Raw genomic sequence first — 17,906 nt, 5'->3', positions numbered from 1 at the left:
CTCGATGGGGGAATCAATCAAAGGCAGAGCCATGGCCGGGGCTTCCGTTCCTCTAGGCCTCCTCCTCCTCCTCCTCCCTCCTCTTTTCCTCTTCCGGCGGTGCTTTTTCCCTCCCAGATCTGGTCCAGCTCCGCGGGTGCCCTGATGCCAGGCTTGAAGGAGCCCTCCTTCTCGGTAAGAGGGAAAGCCAAGCCATCTCCTCCCCTCTGGGGCTGCATCCACACTGGAGAGATAACCCGGTTTGGCAGCGCTTAAACTCTTTGTCTGGCTCGTGGCTATGGAATCCTGGGAACTGTAGTGTTAGTGAGACATTGAGCCTCCTCTGTCAGAGAGAGCTCTGGTGCTGCAGTAAACTACAACTCCCAGGATTCCCTAGCACTGAGTGGTCTCAAAATGGATTATTCCTGCAGTGTGATTTGGAACTCTGGCTCTTGATCTCCTTTTCAAAACATGGAAGGCAGGGCTAAAGTGATGTGGCTAAAGTGGTTGCCACAGGAGGCATCAAGTGGCCCTCTAACTAAGAAGCATGTGACTCAAAACAGTAGCCTGTGTTTGTCTATAGCAGTGCTTCTCGATTATTTTCTGTCATGCCCCCCCTAGGAAGAAGAAAACATTTCGCGCCCCCGGGCGACTGTAAATAGTATCATTTGTCTATAAAATTGTTATAAGTACACCTCTGCATAACACTGTATCCTGAGCCTCGTGCCCCCCTTTACGGAGCCTCGCGCCCCCCCCCCGGGGGGCCCGCCCCACTATTTGAGAAGTACTGGTCTATACTGTAGTAACTTGAAATGAAAGACCTAACCAGCTCATGCTCATAATATCTGCAATGTATGTAATGTAGTATTCATTTGACTTGTATTCCCTCTCTCTGTCTTACAGCTGGTTGAAAAACATACATGAGTAAAAAGTTTTCAAAGCTGCACAATTAAAACATAAATTAAAAGCAGTTTGAATGTGCCTCTAAATATATATTTAACTTTTTATTCCTTTATTGTTTTCTTCCCCTTCAAGATCTACAATGTCTTTCCATTCTGGGAGAGGGTGCCCCCGGGGCCGAGGAGGTACTGCCCTAAGACCGTCGATGCAACCCTTTCGCCCCCAGAACTTGAGGCAGCTCCATCCTCAGCAATCTCCAGTGCAGTATCAATACGACCAGCAAAATGCGCCCCCTTCTACCTATGTGAATCCTCAGGCTGCAACCTTCGTACCGCCTAGGCCAGATTTTGTCCCATATCCGCCTCCCATCCCACCATCGCCGCAGAGTACTGTCACCCAGTGTCCTCTGAGGCCACCTTTTGCAGGTCACCAAATGAGGCAGACATTCCCACTCCCGCCTTGCTTCCCCCCCAGCTCCACCTCCTGTCCCAAATCCTGGTAACCCTCCCTCCCTCGGTGGCACAGCAAATGTGGCGGGGCAAAACGCATTTCCTTATATGATGCCGCCTCCATCCTTACCGCATCCTGTGCCACCACCAATAATGCCTCAACCGGTAAATTATCAGCCCATGTACTCTCCCGCCTATTCCCAGCAGACCTTCCCCCCTCCCAATTTCAGCAGTTACCAACACAACACAAACACTTACCAGAGCAACAGCGGGAATGCTAACAACAGTGGGAACAGCGGCAATAATTTCCGGCACCCAAGTCAGTATCAGGTGGAAAAGCCTGAACGGAGGTCTCCGGAGAGGACAAAGCACTATGATGAACATCGCCACCGGGACCATAGCCATGGCCATGGGGATCGGCACCGCTCAACCAGCCACAGTGACCGGCGGGATCGAGGGAGGAGCCCGGACAGGCGACGGCAAGACAGCAGTCGGCACAGGTCGGATTACGTGAGAGGACGGACCCCACCCCGCCATAGGAGTTATGAATGGTACAGGTAAAGCTGGCTTGATTCTGCCACCACAATACTCTGCCTTTTCTCCCGATGAGGGGTGGAGAATGTTGGTGAAATGCAACTCTCCTCAGTCTTAGCCAGCATAGTCAGCAGTGAGAAATGATAGGAGCTGCAGTCCAACAATATCTGAAGGACCACACATGTGCTCCAGATGAGCTCAGGGTGAAAATACATGGCAGGATTAGACTACTGTCATCAGAAAAAATAATTTGGAGTACGTTAGTGAAGTTAATTTTGCCTTGATTTCTTTGGCAGACACTTGATTTGAGAATTACACATGATGGTCATGTCTTTCTTGAGGTCAGGAAAGGACTGGCAGTCTCTCAGCTCTGGGAAATGTAGCATAGCTGGACCCAATTATATAGCTCTTAACATAAAAAGAGTGATGATGCACAGTGAAGCAGAACTAGGAAAGCTGTCTTTCTGTTCATGCTTCTTTTGCAATTCCCAGACTGTTGAGCAGACCATACATCTGGTTTATCACCTTGTTTTTACTGTTCCTACATAAGATATTCCTGTTGTTAATACAATGTCATTGGATGTTACCTTGGCTCCTACCGGTCCAGTGTTAATGGATACTTTTCAACTTGTGCAGCCTGATGATGTGGACAGAATCCTTGGAAAGATAAGAGCCACCACATGTGTCTTGGACCCTTGTCCTTCTTGGCTTATTAAACAGGCCAGAGGGGGACTGACTGAGTGGGTAAAAGAAGGAATCAATGCCTCCCTACAACAAGGCAGAATTCCATCCTGCCTAAAGGAGGCTGTTGTGAGGCCTCTGTTTAAAAAGTCATCATTGGATCCCACAATAATGAATAACTATCGGCCAGAATCTAACCTACCATTTCTGGGCAAGGTTCTGGAACATGTGGTGGCTTCCCAACTCCAGGGGTTTCTGGATGAAACGGATTATCTAGATCCATTTCAATCTGGTTTCAGACCTGGCTATGGAACAGAGACAGCCTTGATCGCCTTGGTGGATGACCTACGCAGGGAACTGGACAGAGGGAGTGTGTCCCTGTTGGTTCTTCTGGACCTCACAGCAGCTTTTGATACCATCGATCGTGGTATCCTTCTAGACCGCCTCTCTGGGATGGGGCTTGGAGGTACTGTTCTACAGTGGCTCCTTTCCTTCCTGGAGGGGCGAACTCAGAAGCTGGTACTGGGGGACTCCTGTTCGACCCCCTGGCCATTGACCTGTGGTGACCATCAAGGTTCTGTGTTGTCCCCTATGCTGTTTAACATATACATGAAACCGCTGGGAGAGGTTGTCCGGAATTTTGGGGTGCGATGTCATCAATGTGCAGATGACATTCAACTCTGTTACTCCTTCCCACCTCAATCCAAGGAAGCAGTCCTGGTTCTAAACCAGTGCCTGTCTTCAGTAATGGACTGGATGAGAGCAAACAAGTTGAAACTTAATCCAGACAAGACAGAGGTGCTCCTGGTCAATCGGAAGGCAGATCAGGGAATAGGGATCCAGCCTGTGTTAGATGGGGTCACACTCCCCCTGAAGACACAGGTTCGCGGTTTGGGGGTAATCTTGGACTCAGCTTTAAACTTGGAGGCCCAGGTCTCTGCTGTGACCAGGAGTGCTTTCGCACATTTAAAACTTGTGCGCCAACTGCACCCGTTCCTTGAGAAGCCAGATCTGGCCACGGTGGTACATGCCTTGGTTACATCCCGTTTGGACTACTGTAATGGGCTCTACATAGGACTGCCTTTGGAAAGTATTCAGAAAATTCAACTGGTTCAAAGAGCTGCTGCCAGGCTGTTAACAGGCACCAATTACAGAGCCCATACAACTCCCCTGTTGAAACAGCTTCATTGGCTGCCAGTTCATTCCCGGGCACAATTCAAGGTACTGGTTATATCCTACAAAGCCCTACATGGCTCAGGTCCACATTATTTGGCAGACCGTTTTTCCTGGTATGAACCTGCTCGGACTCTGAGATCCTCTGGAGAAGCCCTTCTCTCCATCCCAACACCTTCACAAACACGTTTGGTGGGGACACGAGAGAGGGCCTTCTAAGTGGCTGCCCCTAGACTCTGGAACTCCCTGCCCAGGGAGATAAGAACGGCTCCCTCCTTGATGGCTTTCCGACGGCAGGTGAAGACCTACCTGTTCAAACAGGCATTTAAGGAATCACTATAAGAACAGGCAGGAATGTTGGACCAGTTTAATCATTCTGTTTAATGCATGTCATTTATCTATTTATTTTAAAAATGTTTTAATTGTACTTTTTGTTTGTTTGTTTGTTTTTTAATTGCTGTGAAGCTGCTCTGAGTCCCAGTCCTGGGAAAAGAGCGAGATATAAATAAATAAATAAATAAATAAATAAATAAAACCATCCACAGATTTCTTTTTGCGCTCATACACACACTCTGGAATTGCAGTAGTAATTCACCACATTTATCCTCAAGAGTCAAGCTTTCCTTGTTGGCAGTTGAAATATTACCTGCTAGTTTCCTGCAGTGGTGACCCTACAGCACAACAGAAAATAAAGCTGCCATTCCCTCCTCTTCCCTGCAGTAGAGGCTGGAGACTTCCATGTCAGTTGGGTGGTGAATCTGCTCTAGGCTTTAGGCTGAACTTGAAAGGAGCTGTCCCATGGTGATGAACTTATTTTTGGGAATAGGGTTCATCACCAGCCACCACTGCTTCCAAGATGCCATCCTGGCACACATATGAAGGCACCTGGGCTCAGCTGCTGGGTACACTGACTGGAAATATGTGGTGCCTTTCAGTGGGGAAGTTAAATAAATAAGGATCTAGGAATTTCATTGTCTGTGTTAGCCCTACTGTGGCATGTGCAGAGGAGAGAGTCTTTATTTTACCCCTGCTGTTGGCAATATATTTGATTGTTTCTTTCTGTTTCTTAAAACCCACATTTTTACACTGTGAAATGTAACTTAAATATTTTATTTACCCCCTCCCCTCATTTGAAGGGACCGACAAAGGGAAAGACATCGTCACCGCGATCTCCAACAGTCTCCATCTACAGAGAGGTCCTATAGAAAAGATCACAAGAGGACGGGAAGGTAATATGAAATCCTTGACTGGGAAATTTTGGGTAGCTTATTTTTTGTTTTGGTTTACTTACATCCTTCTCACTGGATTAGATGTGTGGCGGTTTTTAGACTACAGCTCCAAACCGCTCTAGCTGGCCTAGCGAGTGGTGTGAGATAATGAGAGTTGCAGTCCAACAACATTTGGAGGTTCACATTGGCTTTTGACCTGACAAGAATCATAAATAGAAAGAAGAGTTTTGCAAGACTATCTGACCCAGTGGTCCCTAAACTTTTGGGGGGTACTGCTCCCTTTCCTTTTGGACAGCAACTCTAGTGCTCCTCGCCCCTGGCACATATTTTTTGATATTAGGTCTACTGTCCTCTGAATAGTCATGCTGGTCACATGACCACAGAATCATGTCTGACAATACCGGTTCCTTTGGCTTAGTAACGGAGATGAGGGGGAAACTTTACCTTCACCTTTTTAACTGCAAATTCAAAACAAGCAATCTTGGGCGCTGGTCCCTTTGTACCCAGTCACCTTGGAAGCAGCAACCAAGCAGCTGACTGAGCAATGACCAAGAACTCTCTTGTTTGTGCCAGCCTTGCAGCAAAGGCCAGTGCAGAGAAGAGGCCTCTTAACTGCTGCTCAGGCAGCTGATCAGTTGCTGCTCCCAGGGTGACCAGGTGCAAGGAAGAAGCTTCTCCCTAGAGAGGAGGGACTCTCAACCCTTCACTGAGGCAGAGAAAGGCACAGTTGGTGTATGTGTAGGGGGTTTGCAAAGGCTACATGCTCTGGACTGGAAACTGGTGTTCTGCTACCTCTTCTCTCAGCCAATCTGATCAAAGAAAGCAGAAGAAGCAGTGAAACTCCAACCTGTCAGACAAGTCCCAGCAAAGTTCACAAAACCTAAGCAAAGTTCCAAATTTGAAAACTCCTTTTTGCCCCCACTTCTCCCCTTCCACTATGTGTTCTAGCTCTTTGTTCCAGTCTGTCCCAAAATGGTGATGTTCTGAGCCACAGAAGTGATGCCCTGTGCCCATGTTTCTCACAATTTTGTCAATTGTCACTACTAGCGAAAGATGCTGGTGAGGGAGGGAACTCACATGGGCAGATAAAGAGTGGGAGACATCACCACTCAAAATGATCAGTGAGGCTGTGTGGTAGTTTTCTGGGGACCCTGAAAAGAAGTTTAATGTAATCCTCATCTCCACTATGGTCCTAAAGACCACTGGTTCCCCTTGTCTTTCCTGCACACCAGTGCTGTGACTGAAGGCCCCCAGTACCCTCTTTTCCCCTCACCACCTCCTTACTGCCCCACTCTTCCCTCATTACCCCCCTGGATCCTTCCACCAACCCCAGGGGGAGCGTACCGTCCATTTTCAGAATCACTGATCTGACCTAATAGAACTTATTTTCTCTTTAATTGCTAAGAGTCCTGTGCAAATAAATTTACTTTCTTCCACTATTTGTGCTTCTTTTTCTAGTAAATAAAAGCTGTTATGGTTTTTCCTCCATGTTGTCTGCTGGCAAACATGGATTTGGTACAGACGTCTACAAATCCACGTTTGTCCCTGCTTCTTGTTTGTATTTTGCATTTTCAATGAAGTCATTTTAAATGTTTTCACAAAATGTAAATAATTATGGTGATGATGATGCCTGGGCTGGAAGACAATATATGCTTCCCGTTTTCGCATACAGTTAGACTGGAAGACGAATCTTGATTCAGTGCTGGCAATGATGTGTGTGTGTGAGAGAGTGAGTGAGTGAGTGTATGTGCATGCATGTGCCTTCGAGTCACCTTTCAACCTATGATAACCTTATGAATTTCATAGGTTTTTCTTAGGCAAGGACTACTTAGAGGTAGTTTGACCAGTTCCTTCTGAATTGTAGCCTATAGCACCTGGTATTGGTTGGCTGTCTCCTATCCAAGTACTGTAGGGTCCTCCTATAGAAACCAAGCTAGTTTTGGGGGCAGAAGACAATTTGTCTGACACACATGACTCTGTCCTTTAACAGAGAGAAACAGCTGGGAGGTTGCACTTGAGAAGCTGCTTGCTCCTCAATATCTGCTGATTTGGGTGGTTTCCACATCCTGCTTAATGGTTAAAGACTGGCCCTGTTCAGGCTTCATAGCTAGGATATTTAGTTCTCCTCAGGTGCTGTAGCTTTAGCAATTCAAATGTTCAGCCATGCTTTTCCAAAGGTTCGTATATGAAAATTGTGTTCAAGAATGTGAGAGCTGCTGACCCAGTGTGAATTGGGCCTGGCTGAGCTATAAAAGGCAGACATCTGTTCCCTTTTGTTTCTGTGCAGTCGATCTCCCAGCCAAGACCGAAAGAGACCTCGCTGGGAAGATGAGAGAGAGCGGTGGTCAGAAAATGCCACTAGGGAGAAGAATTACACCTCCATCAAGGACAAAGAGCCAGAAGAAGCTGCCATTGAGAAGCATGTAGATGAGGATGAAGACCTGCTGAAACCTGTGTGGGTTCGTTGCACCCACTCAGAAAGCTACTATTCAAATGATCCCATGGATCAAGTGGTACGTACTTACTCTGGCAACCAGTGCCTTGGCTCCTGAGGTGAACAAACTCAAGAAGTTTACAGAAAAAAGTTTCCTGTGTCTGCTTACGCTTCCCATAAGGTTTATGGCATATAACTTCTCCTGAGGGTGGAGGGCTGCCTCCTGAACAATGTAGCTCAGAGGGCAGGTGCAGGAAGGGAAAGTTGCTCCAAATTAAGTGGATACCTGCCTGATTTTGAGGGATTGTTTCCTTCCTCTGTGGTCCGTCATATCATTCAGGGGAGATGGGAAACTTTCCCATCTGAACTCTCTTAAATTATTCCTGTCTTAGGATCCAAACTAATCTGCTGTTACTTCTCTTTATGTACTCAGGGTTATTTCAAAGGATCAGAATAGCACCTTTTGTAGAATGTGGGACTTTACACTGGAGGTAGAGAGGACAGTCTGCCTGAGTTGTCATGGTGATTTGGTTTAACTATTTATGTTTAAAATGCGAAAACAATAAGAAAATTGTCCCAATTTAAATCTTTGATTTTTAAACCAAATTTCTAACATCATTCATATATTTACAGATTGGCTGCTTTAAAAATATATTTTTTCACAAATCAATGCCGTTTTTATGCTGTCTGGATGATTATCCAAAATTTAATTAGGTACTTTGTACTATGGAGTTTGTATTCATTTAGGGGAGTGATTAAACTCTCTGAATATACAAAGTTGACAGTGTAAGCACAATCATTTTTAGCATAACCTTATATGTGTTCATTGCAGAAATATACTTAATACTTAAAGTAAGATTACAGTCTTCATCCCACATTTTAGAGATGTTTAAGGAAGGGCTCCACTGTTATACCCACCATGATAACTCTGGAAATAGACTTCAAAGAATTCAACAGGGCTTACCTTTGAGTAAACAAGTACAGTTGACCTTTGGTATCCACTAGGGTTTGGTTCCAGGACCGTCTGTGGATACCCAAATCCATGGGTGCTCAAGCCCCACTATATACTGTACAATGGCATAGCAAAACAGCAAAACAAGGTTTAGTTTGGGTATTTTTTGTGTGCAAATATTTTTGAACTGTGGTTGGTTGAATCCATGGCTACAGAGGGCTGACTGTATGGGCTTTGGATGTTAGTTACTAAGCATAATTGTGCTTCTTGTGGTATAAAAATATTTCTAGACTCACATTATTGATAATGATGATTATTATTTGAAGTAGTTAAGTATAATTTGACAGATGTTTAGGTGGTATTTATAGTGATTTTAGAGTTTACAAACTGTTTGGTAAAAACTCCAGATGAGTTCTATCTAGTAAGCAATGAAGTAGAATAGTTTCCATAACATGTACAATGGAAGATAATAACAGCTTGCCATTTTACACAGGGACAATGGCATCCAAACATTCTTTTGCAATTGGGCCTTTGTGATGATCACAACACATGGAAGCCTATGCTTCCATTGTTTGCTGTTGCCTACAAAGAAATGCATTCTGTGTTGCCAGTATTTACCTTGGACATGCAGAGAGATGGGAAGCTGGTGACCTGCAGCATCCACCCATGTGGGTCACAATTTTATCACGTCCTTATTTAGCTAATTGTTAATAGATGTAATGTAAAATTTCACTCCTCTTGTGGCTAAATGGGGAAAAAAATGACAGTTTCTCACATGCTTGTCTACCATCTGAGATAAGCTCCTATACGTTTACTTTCATTTTTCACAATAGATATTCATGTATTATTATTTTTCCACCTTCTGAGGTTCATCTGAAAGTATATGTTTTCAGAAGATATGTATCCTTCCAACACACCCTTAACTGTTTTCTTTTCTTTGTTACTCCAAGGGAGATTCTACAGTCGTTGGAACAAGCCGACTCAGAGATTTATATGAAAAATTTGAGGAGGAATTAGGAAAGCGTCAGGCTAAGGCCAAAGCTGCCAGGCCACCATGGGAGCCACCTAAAACCAAGCTGGATGAAGATGTAGGTAAGTGCTGTATCAAGAATAACAGAACATCCCAGGAACAAGTACACGCTGAGCCTCCCTTACATGGAATTCCAAAATCTGAAATATTCCAAAACCAAACTTTTTTCATGGATGGCTGTGATAGTGACATCTTTGCTTTCCGATGGTTCAGTATACACAGGAAGAAATTGATACCGCACCAACACAGGACATTAAGCTGATTATTGGAGATTGGAATGCAAAAGTAGGAAGCAAGGTAATCAAAAACAGAAAAATTCAGAATTGGTAAAAGAAACGAACCAGGTGAGCATCTGATAGATTTTTGTGAAGCCAGCAACCTATTCATTGCTAACACATTTTTCAAACAACCAAAAATAAGGCTATACACATGGACATCACCAGACAGCCAATGCAAAAACCAAATAGATTATATAATTGGATGTAAGAGATGGCAAAGCTCCATACTGGTAGTCAAGACTAGATCAGGCGCTGGTCTCATGAATTACTCATATCAAAAATATGAGTAAACTCAATAATAAAACAAAACCAGTCTACATGTCAAAATATGGTCTAAACAATATCTTAAAAGAATTTATTGACAATATAAGGAACAGATTTGCACGACTTAGCATAATAGATGGAGAACCAGAAGAACTATGGTGTGAAGCCAGGGACATAATAAAAGATGTTTGCAGACAGATGCTTTCAAGACCAAAAAAGAAAGGGAAGAAACCATGGATGACAGATAAAACACTAAAGCAATAAAGGAAGGAAGGGAAGCAAAACAAAAAGGGGATAGGAACAAACTAAGAACCATTAATGGAACAGAACAAAAGCTAGTGCAAAAAGATAAAGAAAATTACTACAATGACCAGTGCAGAGAAATAGAAGGCAACAACAAAAAGGAAAAAACAAGAGACCTATTCCACACGATCCAGGAAATCAAAAGAAAGTTCAAACCAAGTACCAGGATGCTCTATGACAATAAAAATAACATAATTCAAGACCAAGAAGGAATAAAAAGATGTTGGATGCAATACAGAGAAGAATTATATAAAAGAGATGGCCAAATGAAGGACACATGGGACAAAGAGCCATATGAAGATGAAGCCCAAATTCTAAAAAGTGAAGTGGGACCTGCAGTAAGAGAAATGGCAAAAAATAAAATAAAAACTAAAAAAAATCACTAGGAACAGACAATATTCTAATCAAACTGCTGTAATCCACATTGACAGAATCTACTCTAGTGCTAACCAACAAAAGTCAACAGGTATGGAAAACAAAACGGTGGCCAACAGATTGGAAATGATCAATATACATCCCCATCCACAAAAAAGGAGACACAAAAAACTGCAGCAACTATAGGACCATAGCACTAATCTCTCATGCAAGCAAAATTATGCTCAAAATTCTGCAGTATAGACTGCAACCATAACTGGAGAGAGAAATCCCAGAGGTCCAAGTAGGGTTCAGGAAAAGAGGAGGCATTAGGGACCACATTGCAAACATACGATTTCTCCTTGGTTCAGTTGGCTTCTTGTCAAAGTCCAGCATTGCTTTTGCAGGCTGTGGGGAAAAGCAGCCTGCCAGAATTTTGCACATTCTTTGGCACTGTTTTCCTTTGCTTTATCTTTTATATCCTTTGTTATACGCCCCAGGTTTTACCCTTGACTTATCCATGGGTCATATCAAAATCCATCAGTTTGGCCACAAAATCTGCCCTTGATTTATACATGAGGTCAACTTATAGTTGAGTATATATGATAATTTTCCTTTTCTGTTTCCATGCTGTGGTCCAGTCCCTGAATTGCTGTCTACCGCTAGTGACAGGAACAAAGCCACCTACATTCACAGCTATTTACTTTTGAGAAGGACTTATTTACCATCGGTGTTCTCTAACGCCCGGGCTCAGTTTTTCATGAGATTACTTTTTCTTGAGATTACTTGATTGTCATTGTTTGCTGCTTTAATTTTTTATAAACTTCACAGATTACACCCTGATACTTTAATGTTATGTAATAATATTAAATCTTTGAATGTGTTTGCCAAAAAAAGTATTTGTAATTGTTATTGTTCCACAAAATGTGCACCTAGTAATTATTATTACAATATTGCATTACTCCATGTTAACATTGTTAATTACCAGTATTTGATTTATCATAGTTTTTAAATATATATTTTCATATTCAGACTTAATTCCAGGACAGTTTTGTTATCCCCCCCCCCCCTCGGGAGTGTTGCTGTTGTTTTTTCTTAGGGTTCTTCTGGAGGGAAAAGCCACAGGTTCAGAAACTAGGCGGTATAAGGAGCAAGTAGGTTTCCCAATGGGTTGGTTTTTAATGAGGGAATCAGTGTCTTAATGCAACTTTTTATTGACATTCTGGTAATAGGGAGCTCCAGTGACTCTGACTGTGAATCGGATGATGACAGCTGTTCTAGCAGTTCGGATTCAGAGGTTTTTGATGTCATTGCTGAAATTAAACGCAAGAAGGCTCACCCAGATCGCCTGCATGAGGAACTGTGGTACAATGACCCTGGGCAGGTATGAACATGCGAGAAAGGGAGCCAGAGCATTTGCACTAGGGTGGTATATCTTGTGATATACCAAGTCCAGAGCAGTGAAGCGGTGCTGAAATTAGCAATGATTACCTCAAAGCTTTGATTGTAAAAGAGGCCTCATTGATAGCGATTACCTCCCAGTTAGAGTACTGGGTAAGTGGATGGTGACAGGAGAAATACTATAATGTACAGACTCCATGCTTGGTCTCACATTTCACATTGGTTGCCTGTGCACAAAAAAGAGCCAGAAGTGCTGAGAATTACTCCTTGTCTATAACAAGCAAACATGCTGGTACATACTGTTTGATCACTAACATATGGCTCCTCTTACAAGTGGGAGTGGCTCCACAAAAACCAGGTACTTACCAGAAATAGAAAAGTTGCTGTTGCATCCTAGTGTATTTCTGCTTCTTTAATAAGACACCAACTAGAAGCTAACAGAAGTAGTTCTATCTGCAGAAGTACTATGTTGGATCTTGAATCCATGTGATTTTTTCTAACAATATATTTCTTTTTCTTTTTTTTAAAAAAAGCCTAATGATTGGTGCTCTCTGGTGGTCTGAAAATGAATACTTAAAATAGTTCTAAGTTGTGTATGATATTCAGTTTTAAAAGGAATTATATTTTGGCCACTAAATTTAAATATCTCTTTCCTTTTTTTTTTAAACCAATGAATTTCAAGATTTTTTTTCTTTTAATTTTGACAGATGAATGATGGACCTCTATGCAAATGTAGTGCTAAAGCTAGACGAACGGGAATAAGACACGGGATCTATCCAGGGGAAGAGGTAAATATGTTTGAAAGTTACAATTGCAAAGAAAATATAAATTATGTCTCTCATTAGAGCAGGGAAGAGGAACCTTTGGTCTTCCAGATGTTTTGGACCACAGTACCCACAACCCCCTTTCCAGTGTGCTTGCTGGTTGAGGCTGGTGGGAACTATAGTCCTAACCTTCAGACAAGCTAAACGTTCTCCTCTCCTGTGTTAGAAGTATCGATTATGAAAAAATGAAATGTCGAAATCATTATATTATTAAACTCATTGAAGATAAAAATGTATCCCCCTAAAGTGAAAATTTGCAGTATTTTTTGTCTTTGATGCTTTAACATGATCAGTTGCAAGCATGTTCATTTGATTTTTTCTCTTTTTCTTTAAAGCAGCTAGTTTCAGTGGGTGTACATTAGGATTCTACTAGACCTTGTGTAATAAAAGAGTTTTGTGAAGCAAAGGAGAATAAAATTAGTATTTTGCTAACCCCTCCCTATAACAGCAAAACAGGTAATTGCCTCAGTACATGCTATGCACTGAGCCAGAGATGCTGGGAGCTAGATATATTTTTAACACATCAAGAGGAAGGCACTGTTTGAATAAGATGAGACGTAGGAACACTTCTAGGAAAAGAAGCTGGGTTAATTGGCATAGGATAACTATACCAGTTTCTGAACTGCCTGGTTCTGTATCAACAACAACATATTCTTTTGGGGGGGATTCCATTTTCCTCCACAGACTTCCAGATTACTCTTCCCTCCCAAGCAGACTCTCAAATTCATAGCCATATGGAATATTCGATAACAAGATGAAGAATTTATGGTCATCCAGATGTTACTGGGCAGCAGTTTCCACTATTTGTAGCCATTAAGGATATTTGCATTTGTAGGCCAACCACATCTAGAGGACATCTTTCTCTATCCCTTTTATAGTGAGACAGATTAACTGCTGAAAACTGAGGCTTAGTTTTTGTCCTAGACCTTCCCAAGTGTTCAGAGATTTCAGGTGGTGAAATAATTGTGACAATATGTTCCTCCTACTTTCAAAAATCATGTGTGCATGCCATAGAGTGAGGGAATAGAGTACCAAGGCAATAATTTTGGACTAAATGCAGGAGAGGGAATTAGAATTCTCCATCCATAAAGGCAGGTAGCACAGTAGGGAGCAGGAGAAACTGGAGTATCATTTTTATTTATTTTATTTATATGCTGCCTTTTCCCCAGAGTGAGACCCAAGGTGCCCCACAGAATGAAATCAATTAAACTCTACCAGTACAGTTTTAAAAACAGTTAAAGTTGTCACAATTAAAACAATATAATATTATTTAAAAAAACATACAAAAGTTTTTTAAAAAATAAAACATACATCCTCTCAATTAAAAAAAGCCTCCCTGACACAATTACATATTAAAAGCCTACTTAAACAAAAAGTGTTTTGCTGTCGGTGAAAGGATTATGATAATATGCTAGTTTGATGTTTGTTTCTTAAACATGCAGGGGGGGTTTGCCCCCTATAATTAAGGGTATGTGTACACCAGCCAGAATACTTTGGGCTGCTCCTGGAATATTCTGGCCAATATTCCCTCCGTCATTTCTGTACTCCGGAACAATTCCGGGCAGCTGTCTACACATGTGCCACCTGGTGAAAGTCACTCCCTCTGGGGTCAGAAATGAGCCACCCAGCATTGAACATATGGATTGGGTGCATGGTTGTAACCTCAGAGGGAGTCACTTGTGCCAGTAGTACCACTGCTCAATGGCACAGCAGTATGTGTGTGTAAGCAGCCACCTAGTGTCGCTCCAGAGTGCTCCAGATTTTCTAGCAAAATCAGGTGCAAAAGGTGGGTCTTTTACACTCGTTTATTCAGAGATAGGATGGATTTGGTGCAGAACTGGCCTTTCCTCATGAAGACCATCTGCACTCAAATGGGGGCTTTGGCCCTATCTCATGTAGGCAGGTCGTAGTAAGGACAGGGGAAACATTGTAATTGGCCTGTGTAGACTTGCCTATAGGGAAGCATTCAAAAGAGGTATGCCCATCTTCCTTCTCAAGTAGTGTTCTCCAGTCTCCTGTTTCCCTTCATTCATTGTATAGATAAAGCCTTTAAAAAATTGTTTCTACTCATTTGTCTAATCCTCAGACTGTTCCTTTCAGTGGATGTGATTTCTAACTTTCCTTATCTGTATTTGGTTTATCTTAGTGATAGAGATTTGCCTCCCTAGCTAATGATCCATTTCTGTTTCATTCTCTCCTCAAAGCCTATTAAGCCCTGTCGGCCCATGACCAACAACGCTGGAAGGTTGTTCCACTATCGCATTACAGTGTCACCTCCTACAAACTTCTTGGTAAGTATAGTATGGCGCGGTGGCAACACAATAAATCTCACTTCTCACTATAGTTTGAATCCCAGTGGCATAATATTCCGGTTTCTTTTCCTTTTTTTTCAGACAGATAGACCAACTGTAGTAGAGTATGATGACCATGAGTATATCTTTGAAGGGTTTTCCATGTTTGCGCATGCTCCACTCACTAATGTAAGTAAGCTTTTTGTTGAGTTCAGGGACCCTTTCACACTACAGCTTGAGTCTCATCTAAAATGCTTGGGACCAGAAGTGTTTGGGATTTCAGATTTTTTCAGATTTTAGATATTTGCATATGCATAATGAGATGTCTTGGAAATCGGTCCCAAATCTAAACATGAAATTAGTTTATATGCTTTATATATCCCTCATACAAATAGCCTGAAGGTAATTTTATACATACTGTATATATATATTTATTATTATCCTGCCTTTCTCCCAAGTTGGGACCAAAGCGGCTTGCTATACGCGCACACACACACACACACACACACACTAAAACAACACTTTAGACAACAATTAAAAGAATCCAATTGAAACAGTAAAAAGCTTTTAAAATACAACATACAAAATTTAAAACATACAAAATTAAAAATAATCTAAACCAACCCCCATCTCCCAATAAAACCAGGCCTGTATGAAACAAAGTTTATGTACATTGAACCATCAGAAAGCAAAGGTATCATTATCTCAGCCACCTATGTAGACAGTTTTGGATTTTGGAGTATTTTGGAATTCCAGATAAGGGACACTCAACCTGTACACAAATTATAGCACTATGATTCCACTTTAATTGCCACAGCTGTGTCCTAAGAAATTGTGGGATTTGCAGTTGAGGAAGCAGTATTTAGAATTTTAATGGAAGAGCTGTAGTGCCTCATCACAGTACAAAACCCAGGATTCCATAGTGTATGGCCAGAGCATGTAATCTGGAAAACTTGGAAGAGTTTTTTTTTTTGTTTGTTTGTTTGTTTTTGCTGTGACCAGCACATCTATATCGATTGGGAAGTTCTGGTGGTTGTAGTGTAGCTGAAGTAGATGTTCCAAGCTCTGAATCTGTGTTCGTTCCTTCATGTGTAAATCATGTGAATGGCACAGTTACTGTGAATGATGCCATGCTGCTAGATGTGCCATCAGAAATGTGTTTCGGACTTCAGCTTCCAGAAACCCAAGTTAGCATGATTAGGGAGCTTGGTAGTTGAAGTCCAAAACATCTGGAAGACCAAAGACTGAAAGCCCCTGTTCTGGAAGACAACAGTTCCAACGAATTCAGTGAGGTTTACTGCCAAGTAAGTTAATGCAGGAATCACAGTCTTTATTTGATTGGCTACATTTAATATTTAGACAGGTTTCAGCATACTGCTAGTTGCTAAAATAAAGCCATGAGAGCTAGTTCAGTTTATGTGTTGTTTGAAAAAGTTGAACTCTGAGTTACACTTGCCCTTTTTAAAGCTTACTTCAACCAAGTTTTCAGAGTGACCATGCTAGCTTGTGATATGACATCTGCAGTAATATAAGAATCTGAAGCATGTTAATACATATGTAAGTATTTTTTATTGTCAATTCCAGCAAGTAGCTTTCACTCTTCTCTCCACAGACCTTTGTGGTAGGGAAAGCCTGTTCTATAGGGTGTCATAGCCCTTTGAAGCAAGTTGTAAAGGCATGGGAGGAGGGCTGTAGGAGGGAGATTAGATTCCCCCTGTCCCTGGTTCTGCTGAAGAAAGCATCTTCCAGGTGGAAACGTAGGAAGTAGCAAGTATATCCTGTTCATTATCACCACCATCATCATGATCAATTTAAGGTTATCAGGATTGTTAACATTTAATTCTATAGCTATCCTTGCACAGTTGGATAGAGATTAGCATCTCAAAAGGTGTTCCATATTTTCCTAAACATATATCCTCTTCCCTCTGAAACAATGCACACTTTTTTTAAAAGTAAGAACCCAAATATCCTGAAGGCATCAGATCCCATCTGATCTTTGAGACAAAGCAGGGATAGGTCTCGTTTAGCCAAGCAATAGCAGGTGTGGTAGGCTACACTTCAGTGAAGGGCAATGGCAGACCACCTCTGAATATTCCTTGCTTAGGAAAACCCAATGAAATCTGGAGGGTCTCCATAAGTCAACAGGAGTCAATCAATTAATCAATCAAGTTGTATTTGTCTGTGCCACAACATCCATTACAAAACACTAATAAGTCTCTCAATAGTGCAGTTTTGTCTTAAATATCCAATAGATGGCAGTATGAGATCATATTATATTGCAGGTACCTTTTTTGTCATACCACAGTTATTAGCTGACCATCATGAGGTTTCTACATTTACATCCCTTTTTATTTATTTATTTTTTAACTTAAAAAGCAAAGTACATTTTATTTTATATTTTTAAAATGCAAAGTACCTTTTCAGGGTGCTGATTTCATTGCTGTTTAAAATCAAACCTCTCGTCTTTGTTTTCCCTCCTTCTCTGCAGATTCCTTTGTGTAAAGTAATCAGATTTAACATCGATTATACAATTCATTTCATTGAGGAGATGATGCCCGAAGTAAGTTATCAGAGTGATTATTCAAGACATCTGTTTGCTTTGTGAAGCATTGAGCTATTCAAGATTTTGCTTCATGCATATTCTGAGGAAGAACATATTGTATGGCTGGGTGAGCACTTGTGATTGGAAGGGTACAACCTGGGAATATTAATATAAAAATATAATTTGCAAAGGGGTTGTTGTGCTAGTCTGTAGCAGAGTCTATATTAACTAAAACATCAGAGTCCTGCGCCAAACCAATTTGTTATATAGCATGAGCTTTCAGGTACC

The 17,906-nt window shown here is 41.7% G+C and overlaps 1 protein-coding gene across 1 annotated transcript in view; it reads left to right on the top strand.

The window, feature by feature from the left end:
• Positions 1-31: 31 nt before the first annotated feature.
• DROSHA (drosha ribonuclease III) overlaps positions 32-17,906 on the top strand; it is a 118,099-nt gene continuing 100,224 nt past the window's right edge. The window contains 11 exon segments of the mRNA XM_042461782.1: positions 32-174; positions 1,015-1,345; positions 1,347-1,885; positions 4,853-4,945; positions 7,233-7,458; positions 9,282-9,423; positions 11,793-11,944; positions 12,669-12,749; positions 14,990-15,076; positions 15,179-15,265; positions 17,565-17,636. Of these exon segments, the coding sequence (XP_042317716.1) occupies positions 1,022-1,345; positions 1,347-1,885; positions 4,853-4,945; positions 7,233-7,458; positions 9,282-9,423; positions 11,793-11,944; positions 12,669-12,749; positions 14,990-15,076; positions 15,179-15,265; positions 17,565-17,636 (1,803 nt within the window). The 5' untranslated portion in view covers positions 32-174; positions 1,015-1,021.

This window comes from Sceloporus undulatus, chromosome 4, assembly GCF_019175285.1.
Source record: "Sceloporus undulatus isolate JIND9_A2432 ecotype Alabama chromosome 4, SceUnd_v1.1, whole genome shotgun sequence".
Lineage (NCBI taxonomy): Eukaryota > Metazoa > Chordata > Lepidosauria > Squamata > Phrynosomatidae > Sceloporus > Sceloporus undulatus.
The sequence above is the reverse complement of the archived record's forward strand: the minus strand, read 5'-3'. Positions and strand labels throughout refer to the sequence as shown.